Raw genomic sequence first — 21,682 nt, 5'->3', positions numbered from 1 at the left:
TGCCGCAACACCCAGCCGTGTCCCAGCACCCAGCCGTGCCCCAACACCCAGCCGTGCCCCAGCACCCAGCCGTGTCCCAGCACCCAGCCGTGCCCCAGCACCCAGCCGTGCTGGCGGCTGCCCCGGGGTTCCTCCGTCACAGGGCTCAACTTGCTCCTCTGACTCAACCCTGCAACCTGGAATAAACCCAGCGCAGAAGAGGCCCCAAACCAAAACAGCAGAGCTTTTGCAAGGAGCGACAGAGGTGCACCGCGTGAACTGCCTGGCAGAGGTTGTGCAACATCTGCTCGGATCACACCCGAGTTATTTGCATCTCAGCGCTGTCTCCGCTGCAAGAGTGGGAGCAAGCTGCGTCTTCAACTAGCGGCGGCTGACGTCGGTCAGCTCTGCCAAGGCGCAAACACAATGGAGACAAAGATCTTCAGCTTCACTGCAAGGTAAAATCACAAGGTCAGGCCTCTGTGCCTGCCTCAAGATTGGCCTCCAGCCGTAGACGGTTTGGTGGCAAAGCTCTGAACAGCACCAGAACAAAACGCTGGAAGAAGGCGAAGCAGAAAGCTTTGCAGAAAGGACTCCAGCAGACTAATCTCTGGATCCTGCAGTGCAGAAACATACAGAAATGTCACCAAACTGTGCAAATATCAGAACCTATTTGCCTGCCGTTCAATAAGTTCTTTATTTCAGTAATTCAATTTTGAAGGTAATTTCCTGATTCAGGCTAATCTTGCTTACTCTGCCCATTTTCCTCTTAACACATCCTGCAAAAGGCTGCAGGCTGCTGTGTTTATTCATCTCAATACAGAAACCAGAGAGATGCAATTTCTCCTTATCTATCTGCACATTTTGGTTATGAGAGTGTGTTTGTCACTCTGATAAGAGTGCATCTCTAAATTGTAGAAGAGTTAAGACCTTCTGAGTGTGAAGTGGAAGAGACACTTAGATAGAGATTAGACATGAGATCTTGTGCTAAGACATGCACTGAACACAGCGCTACAGGGACTCTGGGAAGGGGGCAGGGAGCTGATAGAGCTTTTGGGAAACTCTAAACCCTCCTGTAATCTCCCACTGAACAAAACTGGGTCCCCCTGCAGCTCTAGTCCACAGGAGCTTGCAGGGAGCACTGGGGTAATCACGCGCTGGAGCACCCTTCCAGCAGGTTTCGTGGGACACCAGTACCCAACACCAGCTTGGAGATGACAACTGGCTGTCTGACAGAGGGGGTGATACAACACAGCTGCACGGGAGAGGATATGAGGGTTTAGGATGATCTTTTGTGTCTTGTAAAAGTTGCCAGCACCTCACTGAGCTGTTTCAGGGGCTCCCCCACTGGCTTGGACTTCACATTGCCAAGACCTTGGACTTCACTTCCCAACTGGGCTCTGCCCCGATGTGTTCCCTGCACCCCACTCCACCATTTACTTGCAGGAATACCAATGTGAGAGGAAACGGGGCCTTCAGTGCCCATTTTCATGCTCACAGACCAACGATGAGCAGCTACATGCTCCCCTCTGATGCTAACAGCTCAGAGGAAACGGGGAGATGGCAACAAACAACTTTTCCAGATAATGTCCCTTCCCAGCCCAGATGCAGCATCACTCTCAGTCTCAGCAAGGGAACTGCAGGCACAGCATGGGGCCACCCACCATGTTCCTGTTGAGCTGGTGCCAGGACCACATAGACATCTGTGGATGTGACAAGGCAAGAGAGAGCCCTCTCCGGACACCCTGCACTGCTGAGGCAGCCTTTAGATTAGCCAGCTTTTCTTCAGAAAACAGCTGCAATGCAAAATAGCCCTGAATCCATTGTATTTCAGGAGCTAATGTAAGTGGGAGATGATAGATACGAGGGTTTTGCCTGCCTACGGCTTTCAGCATGGGGCACAAGAGACTTTAATATTAAAAACCCTGTTACAACACTTTGGCTGAACTCATCTGGCGTGTGCATCCAGCTGCTCAAACTTCGATGGCCTGGGGGAAAGGGCACAGCTCCTCCCAAACAGCAGCATCTCTGTGCAAACAGTGGCACCAACACCCAGCAGGAACGGCACTCGATGCACCACAGCTGGGAGCAGCTGCTGCAAGGCAATTCCACCCAGGCTGGGGCTCGGCTGCCCCGAGCTGCCCCGCAGCACCAGCCCTGCCCTTGCACAGCTCTCCAGGGATCACCGCTTTCCTCCTTGGTGCTGGGATCTCCCAGTCGGCTGCAAAGTACAACCGTTGAGTTCTCTGCTGATTCACCCCAGCCGCAAGATGCTCTGTCAGGGACAGGCACTGCCTCGTGATCCATCAGATAAAAGAGGGGAGGAGGTGGTGGGTGGAAGGGACAGAGCACCAGGCTGTGTACGCTCCGGTTTCAGCTCTAACAACCCCATCTATGGCCGCAGGCAAGTTAATCATAGAATCATATAATATCTCAAGTTGGAAGGGACCCATAAGGATCTCAACTCCAACTCCTGAAGTTGCACAAGATTTGTTTGTGTGCATGTCCCTTCTCTGCCTCGTGTGCAGGTGTGCCGCAATAATGAATTAAAACAAAACCACCTCTGTTGCTTTGGGTTCTGACTCACATCCACCAAAGCGAAGAACCTCCATGGATGAGGATGTTGGCAGCTGCTAAAGGATGTTGCCCACATTGTACAGGGGGCACAAGGCAGCACAGGCTCATACAACTGTCCCGCTCCCCTTGGCACCTGAGAGTATTAGCCCAAACCCATGGAGGCGGCTCAAGCTAAGGATGGGAGAGCAGCACTGAACCCCACCAGGCTTGTGAGACATCTCTGACACCCTTTAGCTGCAAGGAGACACCTGCCTGCGCCGAGGCTGGGGCTGTGCCTTCATGCTCCAGACTTGTTGAATCCTCCAGAGACCACTGTGGAAGCACGTGTATAAAAACACAAAATGCAAAATTCAACAATTTGCCTACGCACGCCCCCAACTCCAGTAGTCTGACAGTAATTCTATAGGAACCAAAGCCTCTTCCTTCTTCTCACCTTGCTTTCCCTAACTATTTTTCCACCCATCAACTTAAATTTCATGGATGCACCCAAGCCTTCCTCATTACACACAGAAAAACCACTTCCACTCCTCCACCACACTGCCTCAGACACCCTCAAATCCTGCAAATCACTTGCAGCTGCCCAACGTGAGGCTGCCAGAGCCAAAAGGCAGCTCAGGGAAATCTTACTGGGCTCCAAGCAGTGCCAACAAGGACTTTGTTTTCTGCTCCTCACCGCCACTGGAGCAGGCTGCATCCCTCACAGAGCTCCTGCACCTCCAGCAGCTGCATCCCACCGTTGCTCTGGGAAAGATGCGATAGTGGTGGAGATGCCACAGAGCAACAGAGCCTCGTGGCCTCTTCCCTCGCCCCTGTTACCATGAGAAATCACAGCAGTGGAGCTGCAGGGAGGCAAGTGGCAGGGGCAGTCACTCCCTCCAGTCACCAGGTCACCATAAATCAAGCCCTTATTTTCCCTCTGCCAAGGTCCGCTGGCTTCACTGCCTCCCCATCCCAGAGCCTGTTTTCTTTGCTGCTTATCTCAAATTAGGAAATCCACAGGAATTGCAGGCCAGGGAAGCTGTTTGTCAAGAGCCTCCGGCCCTCGTGGGGATTTTTTATGAGGGACTTTTCGTTTAGTTGCTGCTTTGTTTTCAAACCCTCGGCCGTCTGCTTGCAGTGGGAGTTTGCTGGAACCAAAACTGGAGAAAAGCTTTTGGAATTCACCCGGGGAACAAAAGGGCTTTTGTGCAGGAGGATTTGAAGGATGCGGCTGCTTTCATTGCTGCTACCTTCATTTCTATTTTGTCCCTGCCAAAGAGCACCTGCCAGCGGCGCCGGAGGAGGTGGGCTGCTGCCCGTGCATGGGGGACGCGCAGGCAGGAGCACGGCCGCCTCCCACGCCTGCAGGCAGCGGAAGCAGAGCGCTGCAGGCAGAAGGGTGAAGTGCTTTCCAAACGTTCATGCCTCGTGGCGTGCAAGGCTTACTCGGGCCTTTCGGCCAAGCTTCAAGCTCCCTGCCCTGGCTCTGCCCCTGGCACAGAAGGCAGGGTGGGCTCTGCTCCTCAGTGCGGCGGCAGCACCCTAGAAAGTCTCCCAAGGGACAGGCAGGCTCTGCGTGCCGGTGGGTGCTCCCACACGATGCTGCCCATGGATGAGGGGCTGAAGCTCCCACAGCCAATGTGTGAGCAGGGATGCTGTGGGTTTGCCTGCAAGCCGGGCATCACTCCTGGGACTCCACTTGCTTTTCTTCTACTTCCCCTTATCCACCAAGAATTCACCTCAAAAGTTCACAGTGAAGGGCCACATGCAGCGACGGAGCTCTGACCAACTTCCCAGATGAATACCTAGCAGGTAGCAGCAAGTTTCTGACATTCAACACAAAAAGCATGTGGCCCGTCTGCCTCAGTCACGGTGGGAACAAGACTTGCCTTAAACCCACTGGCCCCAGCCCAGCTAGAAATACTTCTCCACTTCCTAACCCACTGCTCCCTGGAAAACCTGACACAGAAGGGAGCATCCACCTCCTTTCCCCACTACTTTACAGAGCCTCGAAACCCAACTTTCTTAGGGCAATGAGATCCCCTCCCTGTCAAACACCCCACAGATGCCTTTTTGCTCAAAGTCTCCCTCCAGTTTCAATTTTGATTTTCAGGTTTTTTAAACTGGGAGTTGCTGGGAGTTACTCCCATGGGGTTCTGCAAGGTGTTTCTAAAGAAGCATCACTGGCAGAGCAAGGACCCTGCTGCACAGCTTCATTTCCCCTGAAAAAAACGAGCGGCTTCTGCATCTGCCCCAGCTGCCCAGACACCGAGGGGGGACAAGTCCGTACACCTGGCAGAGCGGGCAAGGGGCCGCCGCCCCAGCAGCACCAGCACCGTGCTTCCCGCGCCAGGGCCTCTTGGAGCTGTCAGATGTGCTGCCAGCCCAGGGAAATGCAAATTGCCTTGGAAAACGAAGGTGACATTTCCACCCGCTTGCTGATTTCTGCTGTGCTGCAGACTCAGAAGCCCGATCCAGGCCTGCAGCTCCAGCTATGAAGGTTCTGATGTCTTGGTGCTTACATTTAAGCATGTGCTTACCGCGAGCACATGTTGCTATTAAGGATGTATTAAGCGCCAGGCTGAGCAGGAACACGTACATAAAGGCTGTGCCAGACCGTTGTCTTAGCCTTTCCAATAGCTGCAGCAAGTATCTGTCCCCTGGGCACCTGGCTGCAGGCTTCAGCCCATTTTTTTGCTGTACGCACCAAAAGGGACAACCCACGCACGAGCACTGGTGGACAGCCCTCTGCGAGCGGTGGCATCTCCCCCTCATCGCCCTCCCATGCCCGAGATGCTGCCCCGTAGCATCCCCTGGCAAAGCTACGTGGGCAAGTGCTGAGGCTTGTTCAGGCAAAATGAGTCAGGAGGCTTAAACATGAGAAAAGCAGGACTTTGCGACATCGGGAGGGTGTGATGGGCCAGGAAGGAATCCCCCAGGGAGCTCAGCGAACCGACCCTGTGGGGTGTCACCGTTCCCAGCAAAGCATGCTCAGTTATTTATCATTCAGCTCCGAACCGCTGCTCCCTACATGTTATTTCTCCATTTCTCTGCAGAAATGCTTCTGCTCGCTGAGCAGGATCGCACCTTGTCTGTGGGGTATCTGCCTTGGTGTCATCACCCTCGCAGCAGGACAGAATAAAATCTAATCAATACCACAGGGCAATCTGAGATATGGTTTTATTTCTGTTACCGGGTGCTCCAGGAAGCCGCAGGAGTCTCATTTTACCAAGCACAGATTTAATTTGTTCAGCATAATGTAAACGTTGGACATTTAAGCTACACCACTATCAGCCATCTTCCACTGCTGATGCGCTGCATATAAAACTTGGGTTTATAATTTTCTGCGCTTGAGTAAAGCCACCTTAGGACAAAATGGGAAATTTATGATCCATAGAGAGAAAACTGCCCATTGACTTGGTCATTGTGCGAGTTATAGAGTAACAATAACTTTTAGAGCCAAAGGGGAATATCCACGGAAGCAGAGGAGTGTGCCACAAGTCATTCCTTTAGCGAGCATCCTCTGCGGAAGGTCCCTGCTGAACAGGAAGGCTATGTTAATCCCTGTGGATCCTCATGGGAAAATAGCACCTCTGCGTTGAAAAGATTTAATAAATAATGTCAAAGTTGTACAAGACACCTCTAGACTTAATTACTTCTCTGCTTGTGCTGTTCTGTTTGGCAGCTGGCAACTGTTCGTTTCAACTGAAAGTGTTGAACTGAAGATAATTTTTGGCCCACTTTCCTCTTCCATGGTGCAAATAACACTCAGAAGAATTTCAAATCAACACGTAATTTTCCTCCCAGTGATATGCTGCTCATGCTCCGTCCTTCACTCACAGCTCAGGCCAAACAGAGGAGTTGATTAGAAATCTGGTGGCAATCTCGCACAGAGGTTTTCCTGCGTTAGAGGAACACTGCGGCACCTGCAGCACGAGCACGGAAGGAGAGGATCTGCTTCCTTGCTTGACATTTTGTCATGGGGAATTTTTATAAAGGTTCAGCCAAATATTGTGATTAAGTTTTCAACATGGTCAAGACTTTGACCGATCTGCCTTTGTGCTACCCCATTAGACAGCTCCCTTTTGCTATTTTTTTTTTTTTTATAAGAGCTTATTTGCTTATTTTTGTACCTAAATTACTAAAGGTGGTATTTGACAGCTCTGGACAGCCAGCGTAGGTGGGAGGAACTCACTCATGCTCCCTCTGCTGGCAATGCCTCCCAGCAAACGTGTAGGTCCTACTTTAAAAACACACAGGAGCCCTATGCCCAGCGAGAAGCCACGGGCAACTGCCACAAAGCCAAACCCACGTCCCCCAAGCCCCAGCACCCACCCAGGTCTCCAGCACTGCAGCTGGAGAACCACCCCAACACCAGAGCAAGGCAGAGGGCTCCAGCAGAACAACTGCCCTCCCCTTTGCACTGCCAGCAAGAACAGCCGCTGCCCCAAGAAACCACCGGCAGCAGAGAGAGGCAAGAACTGGAGCTGCTCCACCACCGCGACGGCAGCGGCGAGTCTGTCCGACCACGAGCGTAACGTCCCGGTCCTGCAGCCCCTTCAACAACGCATCTTTCTTTGCATGTGCGAGAAGGCTCAGGAAGCTCAAAGCCATGCACGTGAAGGTCTGCAGGATGCAGCACAGCTCTTGGGGCTTCCAGAGGAGCTCTTTAAAGTTCAGATTTTAGCCAGAGGTCAGAGAGCATGAACTTGCAGCTCTCCTTCCAGACACCTGCTAAGGGCATACACCTGCCTGTATGTCTTATCATAAAGTATAACAAGCAGTACGGGAAGAACAAAAGCCTTTCCCCTGTTTCTATCATGCAATTTTATTTCAGTTTGGAAAACACGCTGAAGTAATGCATTATGGCAGAGTACTGTAGCAGAGGCCAGCAAGTCTCATACTTTTTTCCCCATAAAGCATCCCTGACACCACTAAGCAGGTTTGTTTCTGTCCACATATGTCCACACGGATCAGACGCTGTCAGGTTACATCTCTCCACCCAGCCTTCTAAATCAGGAGCTGTAAATACAAAACTCCCTTTATAAGACTTTCTGTCAAAGCCTCCATAGAACTCCCTGTGTGACGTTCAAGGCTGTAGTTTCAGTTATAGACATACACACTTGCACATACGATACTGCTTTCTAAGTTGCAAGAACAGATAAGCAGGAATGAGAAAAAAGAAACCAAGAGAAAGCAGGGTAGTATAAATCATCTATGCAGGTCCATAATGTCCATCCTACTTAGCAACCAGGACAAAATACATCCCCAGCCTTGTAAATTCTTCTGTGTGTGCTCAACCCCAAGCACATTCAGTCCCACTGACTCCTGTAAAAGGATTCACATGCTCCAAGTCTAGCATGTGCACAAGTCGTTTCAAGATCAGAGCATGAAAAAAAAACAACTATTTAGCTTCTCTTTCAAGGGGAAAGAAAAAAATTCTTCAGACCCCACTCGTCCAAATGAGGGCCCTGCTTGGCTACAGCTGCTCTGAATCGGCTCTGATTCAATCTCCCAGATTGCTCCTTGTGTTTCAGCTGTGGCAATGCCTTTTTTAAAGCAAGCTCCTGGAAAAAGAGCCTCCCTCCCTTCACAGGAGGTGCTGGCTGGGGAGATGCTTGCACAGGATGGGCCCTAAATGACTGTGCTACAAGGTAAAGTAAATGCTTGTTGACGCTGGAAGCGCTGGCATTGTTCTGAGGTCCGCAGGAAGAGCAGAGGAGGAATGCTCTCCTATTGCAGGAAGCTGTTACAGCCTCTTATCAGACATAAAGCTTCTGATTTCTTGCGGGGGAAGTACCAAATGTTTTTCAGAGGAAGAAAAAAGAAAGGGAAAAAAAAAAAACCACCACCCAACCACATGCTTAGCTATAAAGGAAGCTGCCTAATGACATGAATGAAACTGAAGACATGCTACGTGGAAGCTTGCTGGGCTGCCTAACTCAGGTGGCTACGAGCAAGGGCATGCTCCTGCACTGTCACCCCACAGGGACCTGGCGAGGTACAAGCCCAGGTCCTTCTCTCTGCTAAAAAGGTGCCTGCTGCAAATTCAGTCTGTCTTGTCTTCAGAAAGCAGCTCATTACTGATCAGCTTTCACAGCAGCATCCGTGGCACCCTCCCCAGCTGCCAGGGACTATTTCAGGCTCTCCCTCCAGTTCAGATGCTGCTCTGTCGGGGGCTGTTCTGTGATGTCCTTTCATGTGGTGCACTGCACTGATCTGGTCTTTTAGTTAATTCGTGAAACCAATTCCTTGGCAGAAATTCAAGTTCTCTGTAGAGACATCCCAAGTTTTATTAGCAATGAGAAAATTACTGGTGTCCTTGGGAAAGGTAAGGAAGTCAGACTCTGTTAATTGCCTTTATTTTTTTTCCTAGAGGGCATCTCCCAAAGGACAATTCTATGCCACGTAGAGTGGCTCTCTGGTTACGTAAGTACCTGTACATGTAATGGCTGTTATGGCTTATTGCATAGATATCACAGTAAACTTCAGTTTTAAGCATGTTTGCTATTTTATCAGACCTTGTGCTTTATTTGAGCCAAGCACTCCTTGTCTCCAGCCTGGTTTCTCCTGGTGGGTTATCAGGTGACTATGGTTTCCCTCCCTTATAGATGAAAGCAGAAGACACTTGGAACAGGTTAAAAAACAACAGTATCTAGAGCATTGCCTTTCTACTCCTTTAATAGGCTACTCTGTCAACCCTCTGATTGTTAAATGAGAGAAAAATCTGTGGGCATGCAGTGAAGGTCAGCCTTGTGGTTTTGAAAGCATTTAATTAGCACGCATAAGTACTGAGGTCTGCTTGGGAGTGAGCTGCTACGTTAACCATCAGCATCTTCCTATTCGGAGAAGCAAACCTGCAAGAGGCGACTGCAGGTTAAGTCTACATCTCCATGTGCAAAACTTCAGGATGAGAACTGTTGCAGCTTCCCTGTCCTGTTGCTAGCTTGCAAACCTGCATGGCATTTGGAAATCAAGGTCAGATCTCTGTCTGCACCTCATTAACAGCTCAGTCCCAGCTGGCCAGGTCATGCCCTTCTTGTGCAGGGGCTGGGGTGACCAGCTGTACCTTCAGGGTCCCACCAGGGCTGCCAAACGCCCTGTGCTGTGGCTTGTACTTCTGCTGAGGCATTTTTGCTAAGGGCTGAGGCTCGGTGCTTAAACAAATCTACTTAAGATGTAGCTCTGCCCAAAGGGGTTTTGGCATTTTGATGATAGCATGTAAAGTCCCTGCCTTTTCCTTCATTTCGCTGGAAGAAGGGGGGGCAGCTGTTCTCAGCTCCTACAGGTGTTTCACTCCTTGAATGAAACTACCATAAATACCATACATCTGGCCTTTAATCCCTAGGCGGTAGGATGCATAAATGATCACAGGCTGACACTTCTTTTTCAAAAGGCCATAGCATCATCAGATGTTTGAAAGAAGAAATCAATTCCAGTCCTTACAAAGCCAAACTTGGTTTTAGTTCTAATTGTAGGCAATTAAAGCAGCCCTAGGAAAAAAGGGCTGTGTTGAAATCAAAGCTGGAAAGTGTGCCTCTAAATGGGTGCCAGTTGCCAGCACTGGAGAAGTGCCCTGGAACAAGTTGCCGGTGCCCAGGGCAGTATTAGGTGCTGTGCAAGCCCTCCACACAGAGCCGGTGCTAAAAGGACCTTCTCATCTTGTGTACCCTGGTTTTCAAGTGAATGCTTCACCTCCGGCATGCAGGTACTTGCATGAGCCTGCAAGTCTAGCGGGCTCTTACTGGGGCTCCTGCGTATGAAAGATGGGAGATGCTGAGTTGATGCGAGCAGATATAATGGAGCAAGTCCAGGGAAAGACAGTCAGTAATCAATGCCGGGTTTGCTTTTAAAATGTTCTCTCTCCCTTCCTTTTTGATGCTTGTACCCTGAGAAGGTTTGTCTTTGCCAGATGGGGACTTCCATTACTTTAGAGATGTCAGAACAACAAAAGACTTTGAGTCACTTTCTATATCTAACCTTGAACTACTGGAGAAGCAATAAACATTCTTAAGAGGAATGATAACATGGAGTGAAGCTGTAACTTTTCTAATATAACTTGTTGCTTGCGTGTCAAATAAGCCCTGCTGAAAACACCCGAATGGAGAACTTCGGGGTCAGACCCCGTTACAGGATGAAAAGAAGCACAAAATCACGTTGCCTGGGTCTTCTGCAGAAGAACAGCCAGATGATGCTCTGAGGCCATTTGGCGCTGATAAGCATTGTTTCATTGAGTGCAATTACATATTTTTTGTTTAGAAAAAACATTCTCCTTCAAAAGCAGCTACCAAGACTCTGCTGATTCAGCCTTCATTAAAGGCCTCTTGCTGCAGACACAGTGAAGTGTTGAGTCCTGTACTTATTTTCTACTGCTGCCTTATCTTTGGCATCTCATCTGCAACTTCTGCTGGGTGGTGTTTTTTTTTTTCCACTGGTCTCATCTGAGTGCAGTAAAAGTGGATGCTGCTTGGGCTTCAGTTCTTCTAATGGTTTTCGGTCTGCTTGGGTGCAGGCTAGGAAAATCTAGCCTCTATTATAAAATTGCAAGCTAAGTAGGCTAACAAAACAGCAATAGCAAGAAACTGGATCAGCTTTGCTCGATGAAGTTTTCCTGCTCAAACGGGGGGGGGGGGGGGGATGCTTTCTCTCTCCACAATGTTTCTTACAAATATGAAACTCTATCTTGGCTGCCAAGGCTGCTCCCTCTGGCTGTTTGCACAACGCTCCTTGGGCTTCACTGCACTCAGCTTTTTGCAGCAGCCTAGCAAGCCATAGCCATTGCTCCTACAGCAACTGGGGCGGGGGTGGGGGGAAGTAGCCTGAGTACCTCTGACCCCAGAGACCTCTCCCAAAGTGGTCTGACGCTGCTGTTACCATACCCATAGATGTTCAGGCCCTTGCTTGACTATGGGATGTAAATCCAGGGTTCAGCTGCAGTTTTGCCAGCACCAACGGACCAAAGATGCACAAGTGGCTTCTTGGTGCTTCCATAAAGGATGTTTCAGCATCTGTTTGCAACATCTCCAAAGTAAAGAAGACTCAGAAGTGCTTCAGCACCCCATAGGCTTTCATGGTGGGATGCACCCTCTGAAACATCAACTGGGTGTTTGGAATTATAGCTTAAAAGGAAGAATAGCTTTGAGGCAAAAGAAAGCCCTACAAGCAAGAGTCCTGGGCTTCCTCTCTCCAAATTGCTTTTTACTGAGCAGAAGATACCTTCCAGTCACACTTGTTAGCATGCAGAATATTGTAGATTTGGAAAACAAAAGCAAAAAAACCCCAACTTTTTGCACAATGCGTAGATATGGAAATTGCACTGAACGGCCTTCACCACTTTGCCATCACAGATCGTAGTGTCTAACATGGCACAGCTCCAGGGTCCTAGACCTGCTTTCCTGCTAACATTGCTCTAGCTGATAATGCTAATCTCAAACTATTCCCAGCCAGGCCCTAAGGAAGGGAGCTAAGTAACTCTACAGGTAATGAAGCTTTTTTTTTTTTTTTTTAATTATAGCTCTGCCCATGTCTAAAATTAAAAGAACAGTCCTGCAATTTATCCGGCCACCGGAGACTGACTCAACACTTTATATAATGATGCTGTTGGTGGCCACACTGCCAACTCGTACAATACAGTGACTGAATCCCAAAACACAAGTGACCGCAGCAAGGGACACCCGTGTGCTCTGGTTTTTACCCCTCTCCCTTACTCGGGAACGCTTGTGCTACCTGCTGCTGTTGGGATGCTGTGCCCAGCCCAGCAAGCTGCCATGGGTGCTCCGCATCTCCCCAGGAGCTTTTCTGCTGGAGCAGGAGGGGACCTGCAGGCAGGCTGAGCATTAGGAATGCAAGTTCATGGGGTGAAGGCAGGGAACCCCATGGGAAAGAGCTGGGAATCATGACCGTGCCCAGCAGTTGGGGGTAACACACACTGCACTCCTCCAAGTGCATTCATAGAGGAGGGTGTGAGTCTGTTCCCACTCCTGAGCTATCAAAGCTCCCATGCTATTTTTCTTTTTTCAGTTTAAAAAAGGGCTGGGAGCTTTTTTCAGATGTGTTGTTTTTAAATCCTTTTTCTGAAAGGCCTCTACAGGTGTTGTTAGGGCTCTTTTCAGCAAGAGAAAATGGACCAGTGACATCAAATGCAAGTATTGTTTGGGTAAAAAGGCAACTTTTTAGTCATCTTGTACATCTGCAGCCACAGTACACAGAATTTGCAAATCTGCCATGTGACTTTGAAGGTAATTGTGTTCCATTAATGCCAATACTCTTGGAGGAATGAAGTGTCTCATCTCTCTAAATTACTCCTGTGGTTTTAATTGAGTAGCATTTGCTTCACCTTAGCAGCTTGTGTATGTGTCATGGGAGGGAATTCACCCCAAAGGAAGCTCTTGGGGTTTTTTTGGTGACTGAAGTAAATGACAAACACTGTGGCAGCGAGGCACCTAAACTTGTTTCAGCTGGGAGGAGAAAACAGCTCTTTGCTCCTTTTTCCCCTGCAACTTACCGCTTTTATTGCTATAATTACTTCTATAGTTTGAGCTTTTAAATCCTTTTCCTGTCCCTGCTTAGCACCAGGGAGCCGCTGCCCTGGGCAGCGTGCTGCCAGCTGCTGTGCCCCATCAGGATATGGGGTACCCTGCAAATACCCTCAGGTTTCTGCACCCCTGGGGATGCTCTCTGGGGCGAAGGGGGCGAGAGCTCCTTCCCTGCGCAGCCCAGCAGTGCTGCAAGCAAATGCCCCTCTTGTGCAACGCAGAGGGAGCAGGCAGCAAAAGGCAGCAACTCTTGCTCAGCTGTGCAGAGCAGTGACTTGGGCGTATGTCAGACGTCATTTCTAGCCTCATCCTTTCTATCCTGACTAGTTATTTTTCTTTCTGGCCATGCTGCCTAATTCCTCCAGCATGGCACCGCATGAGACTTTTAAACCTCTTTATAAGCGTTTGCCTCCTCTTAACCCAAAGTAAGTACACAGGCACCTCCACAGGTGGTATAGCAGAGCCGGCTATGCATGCAACAGGGTGAAATACTAATTCAACATGGTATCCTTAAAAAAAAAAAAAAAAAATCAACAACTCTACCTGAAATTGCCTGTGCTGCTGCTAGACCAGGCTTTGCTAGGCTCACACCTCGCTGCCCATGCCACAGATTTGCTCACCGTGCTCTTGCAAAGCCTGCCCTTGCCAAGCACCTATGTCATGGGAGTGCGTTAATGGTGAGAAGCTGAGGTGGTGCTGACGAGGCAAACTGCACATTGCACAACCAACGGGAGCTTCACACTGCTTATGGGTTAATTTTATACTAGCAAAAACCTGCCACCTACCTAGGATTTAAAAAAAAAAACAACCAACCACACTACCATTTAGGCTTTGCATCTGTTGCACTGAGAATTCTAGCTGGGCAAAAAAAAGAGCATTTTACATAAAATGTAGTATTTTGAATTGGTGCAGGGCTGCAGGGCCTTTGGTCAAAGTCCATAGGGTACATGTTCAGCCAGCATCACGTGGGACGTGGTTCTTGTAATCTCTGTATCCCTTTTCAGCTAGAGCACAAAAAATTGTACTTGAAACAGCGAAGTCTAAGCATTATGAATGAGATCAATGGACAGCAACGTTTAGTTAAATGTAGCTCATTTCAACATACTATTTATGAATTAGTGCTCTAATGGGAGCTGCTTCCCCTTCCCTTATTTCAGTGGAGAAATTTGCATATTTGCAGGTTGCTTCTCTGATGTGGGCTTTGCGAGTGAATAATTCCCCCATTAAAATGAATTTGGAAGACTCTTGAATATATCTGCTGTCACGAGAGTTCAGATTTATAGCCTCAAACTGCGTTTAGCTTGTAATTAATATGGACTTCCGCATTTTTTTCTCTTCCAGAATAATATCCTATTAGTCATGACAGCCAAATGTGCCATATTTGGGCAACGATTCAACAACTTCTGAGCTACCACCAACATCGAGTCCCACTTGTCCGGAGCGGGCTCCTCTCTGAAGGTGAGAAACAGGCTGCAGGTCCCTGCAGTGCTTGGAGAAATCTTATTTACTATGGGTTGCTCCATCCGACTACAAATCCTATTTTGCAACATAAAAGAGGGAACGAAGGTAGAAATGAGCATGGGGTGAAATGCAGGCGCTTGCACCCAGTGGTGCCTTTGACTTGACCTGTATTTTGTTGACCGCAAAGTCTTAGGGAGTCCAGCAGGTAACGTGGCTGGGAACTGGCAAGCACGATGCTGGAGGCATCTACTGGTTTCTGCTGCAGAGGGGGCCAGAATGGAACTGTTGCTTCCCAACTCCAGGGAGTTTTATCTCCTACAGCCCGTGCTATGGCTGTGCAGAAAGCAGCTCCCTCCGCTTCATCGCATGGCACAGGCAGGGTCCGAGGTGCCGTTCTGCCCTCCCAGCTAGGTGGGATTCCTTGCAGGGACTAAGTCTTATCAGGGAATAACCCTCCTGATTACATGCTCCCCTGACAAGCAGTGTTTAAAAAAAAAAAAAAATTAATCTCTGGCAAATTCTCAGAACAACTTTGGAAATGATTCAAAGCAGGGAGAGGGCTTAGCAGCTGGCTGAAGCTCTGTGCAGTATTTTAGAAAGCTGACGAGGAACCTCCTGTGCAACACATGAAAGCCGATCCTGAAATGCAGATTATGCCTCCCTTAATTCATCCTGAAGAATGATACCTCTGGTGCAAACCCTGGAGCTGAAACCCCTTCCCGAGCAAAACCTCAGCCTGAACAACTGAACTTGGAAAAGTTATCCATGTAAGGAATTCAAACTTAGACACTTGTATTGCAGAGCGTGAGATGGACGGGAAAACAGATTCAAGAATGATGCCATTCATCGGGATCGTGTTTTGTGGGTTGGCTACTCGTACTTTCCCATTTTCCCGGTACTGAGAAGGACGGACAAGGCCAGTGCTGGCGAGCGTGGGGGCTAAGCGGCACCCAGGGAGGGTGGGCTGCAGGGCCACCAGCACAGGTCCCTGCCCGTCACCAGCCCTGCGTGGCCAGGCTTTCCCACCCTGAGGCTTTCCAGGGACCCCCGGGAAGCAGCTGCTCCCCTGCCCGGCCCCTGCCCCTCCGTGGATCTCACGGTGACCCTCCTGCGAGCGGCAGCGTGCTGTGGGTATCACTTGGTTCAATTTTGCATTATCAAACTTCCTTGGCTCTTTCTATTGGAAACTTTTACAATTCTCTGCTTGGCTGGAAAAGATGACTGCAGCAAACCCAAATTAGGAATAAATTATACAACAACTTTACATTTTTCTTACAAAGGAAAACTGTGTGGCAAGAGCTGTGACAGCACCTCCTTCCTATGCCCTCCCAGCAAGGCTTATAGTGGAAGGCCACTGACTTCACAGATGTCTTTTTAAAATAAAATAACGGCAATAAAAAAAGCCCCAGTCCCAGTCTGGGAACCACTCTCCCACCGGGCCCTGCACTGTCTCTCACCCCCCCTGCTCCCCAATATGTGTGAGGGCTGCAAAATGCAGGGAGAGCCAAGCTGCAATATCAAGTCCAAACATTTAAAAGAAGCTCCAAAGCCTGCATCCGTGCGGCCGGCTGCTGACATATGTGCATCTATTTTCACAATGAATGGCCGGAGCAACTCCTCCTTAAACATCTCCACTTGGTCTTGCAGGGGCTATTGCATTCCCACAGCATTTCTGCAATATTAAATTCTCCACCTCCTCCCACCACCACCACCCCCTTGCAGGACACAAGGCTGAGCCACCCCGGAATAATCATCAAGTTAAAAAGCAAAGATCGAGATTACCCACCACCACCACGCTGGCAAGAAAAAATTAAGATAAAAATAAATAAAATAAAATAAATCACTGTTGTCCCCTACCCAAATACGCCCCTCCCGCTCCATCCGAAGTGCCGAGCTCGGGCTCCTAAATGCTAAATAAAGCAGCCCTGGTGCATGCTCTTAGCGATCTGGTGTTACAAACCACACTGCTGCCTGCCACCAAAAGTTACCAAATATTGGGGGGGGGGGGGGGGGCGGAAGAAATCGGTGGAAAATGATCTCAGTCCTGGCACAAGAACAATACTTTCCCATGGAAACACAGGGATATATTTAATTCGTGGTAACTCCACTCAAGTTGCACCTTTCATCTCGTCCACGGACTTCTTCAAAAGTTTCATTTAATGCTGCACTTGAAATTAGCTGCAATTCGCATGCACCGTGCCCATTTTGCATGCAGCTATACGGCAGCGAATGCATCTGCTCTCCAACACCCTTTATCTGTCCTGACTGTGCAAAAGGCAAAAAGGGCTCAGTAATCCCCGCAGAAGAATTCAAATAACGTCAATGCACAGCTGAACTGCAAGCCCTGCCTTACAGGAACTGTGTGTGTGAGTGTGTGTGTGGCTGCAAAAAGGCACATACCAAACAGGAAATGCAACTGAGAGCCATTGAAAGCCTCAAACTTCAAAATGCAATTGCATCCCGAAAAATGCATGCATGCACTTCAAAATGCATGCACGACTTTTTGCATATCTGCAACGAACAGAAGTAGGAGCCTTACCTCTCGACTGAGACATTTTCCCCTTTGCTTTGATGGGGGAGGGGAGCACAAAAGACTTTGCCTTGCCTCTCTTCTGGAGCTAGTTTTGCAACAAAGATGCAAACTGCAAGCGCTCAATCTTCATGCAACTGGAGTTTTCCTGACTTGCTGCAGCAGCTCTCCTTGCAGCGGGGGGGGGCGTGCAATTGCACACTTTGCAGGGCAGCTTGCAGAGCGGGGGGTTTCCGCCCCCCCTGCTTGCAATGGTAGGGAAGGCTCTGCTGCACCTACATGATGGGCCAGGGCTGGCAGCTAAAAGCTCCAAACTTGGAGCTGGGGGCGCAGTGCGCAGGCGCGCTGCCGACGGCCGCCGCGGGGCCGCCTGGGTGCTGTAGTCCCGCCGCGTCCTGCAGGGGGCGGCGCGGGGCCGCGCGCCCGCGGAGGCTGCGCGCGCGGAGGGGGGGGGGGAGCGGCGCGGGGAGGGCGGGGGCGGCGCGCGGAGGGGTGGAGGGGCGGCGCGCGGGGCGCGCAAATCGCGCGCAAAGCGGCGGGAGGGGGCGGCGGCGGGTGCCCGGCGCTGCGGTGTCGGGGTGATGCGCGGAGGAGCCCCGGGGCGGCGGCGGCTCCGCACCCCAGCGCGGCGGCTCCGCACCCCAGCGCGGCGGCTCGCCTTCATTTTTATTTTTTTCCACCGGACTGCTGTGGCTGCGAGGGAGCAAGGTCCCTGCCTGTGCGTCTGCCTGCACCGCTGCCTGCCTCCCTGCCTGCCTCCCTGCCCCCTGCCTGCCTCCTTGCCAGCCTGCCTGCGCCCCTGCCTGCCTGCGCCCCTGCCTGCCTGTGCCCCTGCCTGCCTGCGCCCCTGCCTGCCTGCGCCCCTGCCTGCCTGTGCCCCTGCCTGCCTGCGCCCCTGCCTGCATGCTGTGCAGTTCTCCAGCGCCGCCGGCATGGTGTGGGCTGTGGTGGCTGCAGGATACCCTCCTCCTGCTCCTCCTGCTCCTCCTGTTACCCGGCTGGAGGGAGGGTGGCAGCCCCCCAGCGAAGGTGCTGCCCAGCAGCATCCTGGGGCTCCTGGGGGGGGCAGGGCGGGCTGCGGGTCAGGAGCTGTGGCTGGCCGTGGCCGTGGCCGTGGCCGTGGTCGTGGCCGTGCTGGGATGGCAGCAAGGAAGCGTTGCCCACGGGGGTCTTCAAGGCATCGGCCCCATCGCTCCCTCCACGTGCTGGGGTCCGGCCAGTGCTGCCAACACGTGGGTGCACGCAGAGCCTCAGCACCCATCACCCTGCGCCAGCCATGCCGTGTTCTAGTGTGCCGCGGTGACAGAGGGACAGACCGGGGTGGAAAAAATGAGTGGAAAACGGCAAAAAGACATGGTCCATCTTGTCTCCAGTAGGTTTAGATGTTGAAGGATCCATTGGAGAGAAACATCTTCCTTTGTGCTCATGCGATGCCGGGGGCCTTACACATTGTGTGTAGTACCGTGGTGCCCTGGCTTAACCACAGCTCTTAGTCACCTTACGTAACATTAGCAATTTCTTCATCTCTCTTTCTTTTTTTTTTATTTTTTCTTTTTGGTTTTTTTTTCCCCTCGCGGGCAGATCAGATGAAGCAAGTTTATCCCCAGTCTGAAATGGAATGTTTTCTGAAGCGGGCAGCACGGCCCTTGCGGGGTCATGGGGTTTTCCTGTGGGAAGAGCTAGTGGAGCCGATGCGGTGACACCCCCCCAGGATGGGGATGCTGTCCAGACCAGAAACGCAGCTGTACGCTGGGGTGTGGTAGGTGGGGACCCCCTTCTGTACATAGGGACCCTAAGCCCCTAAGGAAAAGATCGACCTTCCTAAAGCAGTGCTTTACATTAAATATATCTTTCATTATAGGAACACTGGAGGAATAAAAAACATATAAGTGCTAAGAAATATGTGCTCTAAAAACCTTACGGCTAAACAAGTGCCAAGGATGTTTGTTCACGCACCAGCGGAACACTGATGGCAAAGGGATAAAATCCAGTGAAAAGGCTGCGCGGAGAGTGTGTCCGGGATCATGAGCAGCGCTACCGCTCCCAGTGCCCTTTTCCCTTGGGCTGGAAAATGTGTCTTGCCGCTGACTTTCACACCATGCCCTCGTGCTGCCCCGTCTGCCAGCCGGCCCCGTGCGGCTGAGCTCGCGCTGGGCTGGCGTCGCTCGGGGATTTTGCCATTTGTAGCTGCAAGGAGTCTGAAGGAGGTTGTAACCCTCAATTAGGGATCTGTGTAACTTTCTAATGATGGGAGTGATTGCGGGGTGAGGGAAATGTGCTGCTGTACGTGGTCCTTCCTGCCAAACTTGCAGCCAGAGCAGATCCTTATAGCCCAGCAATAAATCCCCCAAATGAAAGGTTTACGATGGAAATTCTGACAAACCCTTAACTAACACATTACAAATGGCAGCTTTAAAATTCAGTAGCTATAAGCTAAATTAGCAGGAGTGGGGCAGCCTTCGAGGATTGCTGTAGCGAGCCAGCCGTGGCCCGGAGGCCTTGCCTTGATAAAGATGTGCAGCAACGCTATAGCTTTTAATTGGCTTTTAATGTTTGTAACAAACTTCTGTTGGTCTAATTTGCAGGTGCAAAATGAGGGATGCTCCTTTGGTTTTCCACAAAGTTTTTGACCATCCCTCGGGTGAGAAGAGAAGCCTGGTTGGTTTAAGGGATTTTGTCCTATAGAGGATGGAGTCCTTGTTCTCTGCAGCTTCCCGGAGTGCTAGCCGCATCCCTTGCTGGCTGCCCGGTGCCATCAGGTGCTCTGGGATGTCGCTGTCACACGAACAAGCTCAGACTGCACAGCAAAACCTGTGTCGCCCTACTGGCAGCCAGCAAACAGCACAGAGCGCATTTTAATTGTTTTTTGATGTTTTTCCTATTCCCTCTCCCCAAAGGCATGCAGGGACCTGGGGCTCCGCTGCAGTGTTGCCTTCCTCGGAATCAGGGCACCCTTGTGCAGTGCCCTGCTAATGCCCAGGGAAATTTTCTCTCAGTTTTAATGGGTTTAGGCTGACCCTGGGACCTGCAGAGGCTTGTCTGTCTGTCATGTGCTGTGCAAGGGTTTGTGGAGTGGGGGGTGGAGGGTGTGTGAAGTTCAGCTGTGGATGAGTCTGGGCAGGACCTGGCAGTGTGGCTGGGGAGGTGGGGAGGTGGGCCAGTGCTTCCCCCAGGCCGGGGGCTGCCCCGGGGGATTGGGGGGGGGGGGGGGGGGGGCGGGGCGGGCGGTGAGGGCTGCAGCCTTCCCCGGCCACTGCAGGATGCCTGCCCGTGCCCCAGAGCCCAGTGGGGATGTCGGTGGGTGACCCGATGTAATTTGCTGGTGCTGGGTTAATGGTTGGACTCAACGATGTTAAGAGTCTCGTTCGACCTAAACGATTCCAGGATTCTGTGACTGAGCTTCCATTCGGCGCATCACGGTGCCGTGACCAGGTTACCGTCAGCTCTGCCTCAAGTGCTACCAAAACACTTTATTGTCTTTATTGTTCACTATTGCTCCAGCACAGTGCCCAGCCTTTAAGCTCAGTGTTCCATTTCCCCTTGGTGAATCTTTTCTAAGTCTAAATTCTGCAGACGTGACCAGGTCTCCTTTGCCCTAGGAAGGATTCACCCTCCTCCTGCCCAGTAACAGGCTCAGATGTCCATCTCTGCTGCTCAAATCGCCTCCTCCTCCGGTCAGCAGTGCTTCCAAGCTGCGGAAAAGGACGTTTCTCTTCCAATGGCTTGTTAAATACACTTTTTAAACACTACTCGTGTTGCTGGTTTATTTTACAGCCAAACATTTTGATTTGCTGTGCAGCAGTCGGTTCACGAGAGCAGCTGCTGAAGCAGAACAGCAGAATCTCTTTGCAAATGGTTATGTGCCTAAAGGCTGCGGGGCGATGCACCGGGGCCAGCAAGGTGCCTTACGTGAGCCTATGTCTCCCAACATGTATTAAGTAAATTTTTTAGGAACGCTACTTTAATCATCTTGTGTCAACGAGTAGTGCCCTGCCGTGTGCATCCCTGTGCAGTGATGTTTTAGGAGGTAAATTGTTGAGTAGTGCATGGTGTGAAATGCAGCTGTCCTGCAAAGTGCCTGGGAGAGAGCAGCTGGGAGGGGAGGGAGTTACTGCTAGGGGCAATCCGTAGGTCTGAACAAAGGGATCTGATTTCTACATCTGGGTCTGGCCATAACTATTTCTCCAGTACTTACTCTCTGTGTATAGTAATTTGACTTTTATACATGTTACGGTTTGTTTATCCCTCCTTCTAGCTTGCTCCTTCATTGCTAAGAAACGAATTTGCTGTGGAGAAATTGGACCGGCGTGTTGTGGTTTCAGGACGCTACTGACAAATCTCCTCTCTGCATTGGTAAACAGGAGATTTGCCCCGCAATATGTATTTGTTTTAGGCACGACTTCATTTCCAGCATTTGCTTTGATCGGGGCGCTTGGAAGGCAAGCCGTGTCATGTGGTGGGTTTGTCCAGTAAAAATACAATTAGAGGCTTCAGTTTCAGTGTTTGCACGAACGCTCGCTTGTGGATAATCGACAGCCCAAAAATTAATCCCAGATCTCTGTCCACAAACAAAGTTAGCTCGAGGGGTGCAGCTTCACAGGGTTGTCCTCTTCACTCTTGC

The 21,682-nt window shown here is 50.6% G+C and overlaps 1 protein-coding gene across 1 annotated transcript in view; it reads right to left on the bottom strand.

The window, feature by feature from the left end:
* Positions 1 to 17,398, bottom strand: part of MAP2K6 (mitogen-activated protein kinase kinase 6) — an 81,318-nt gene extending 63,920 nt beyond the window's left edge. Inside the window, exon 1 of the mRNA XM_080373914.1 lies at positions 17,071 to 17,398. Within this exon, the coding sequence (XP_080230040.1) occupies positions 17,071 to 17,086 (16 nt within the window). The 5' untranslated portion in view covers positions 17,087 to 17,398. The remainder of the gene's footprint in view (positions 1 to 17,070) is intronic.
* Positions 17,399 to 21,682: the final 4,284 nt, after the last annotated feature.

Source organism: Falco punctatus (assembly GCF_963210335.1).
Source record: "Falco punctatus genome assembly, chromosome: 1".
Taxonomy (NCBI): Eukaryota; Metazoa; Chordata; class Aves; order Falconiformes; family Falconidae; genus Falco; species Falco punctatus.
This window is presented reverse-complemented; position numbering and strand designations above follow the sequence as displayed.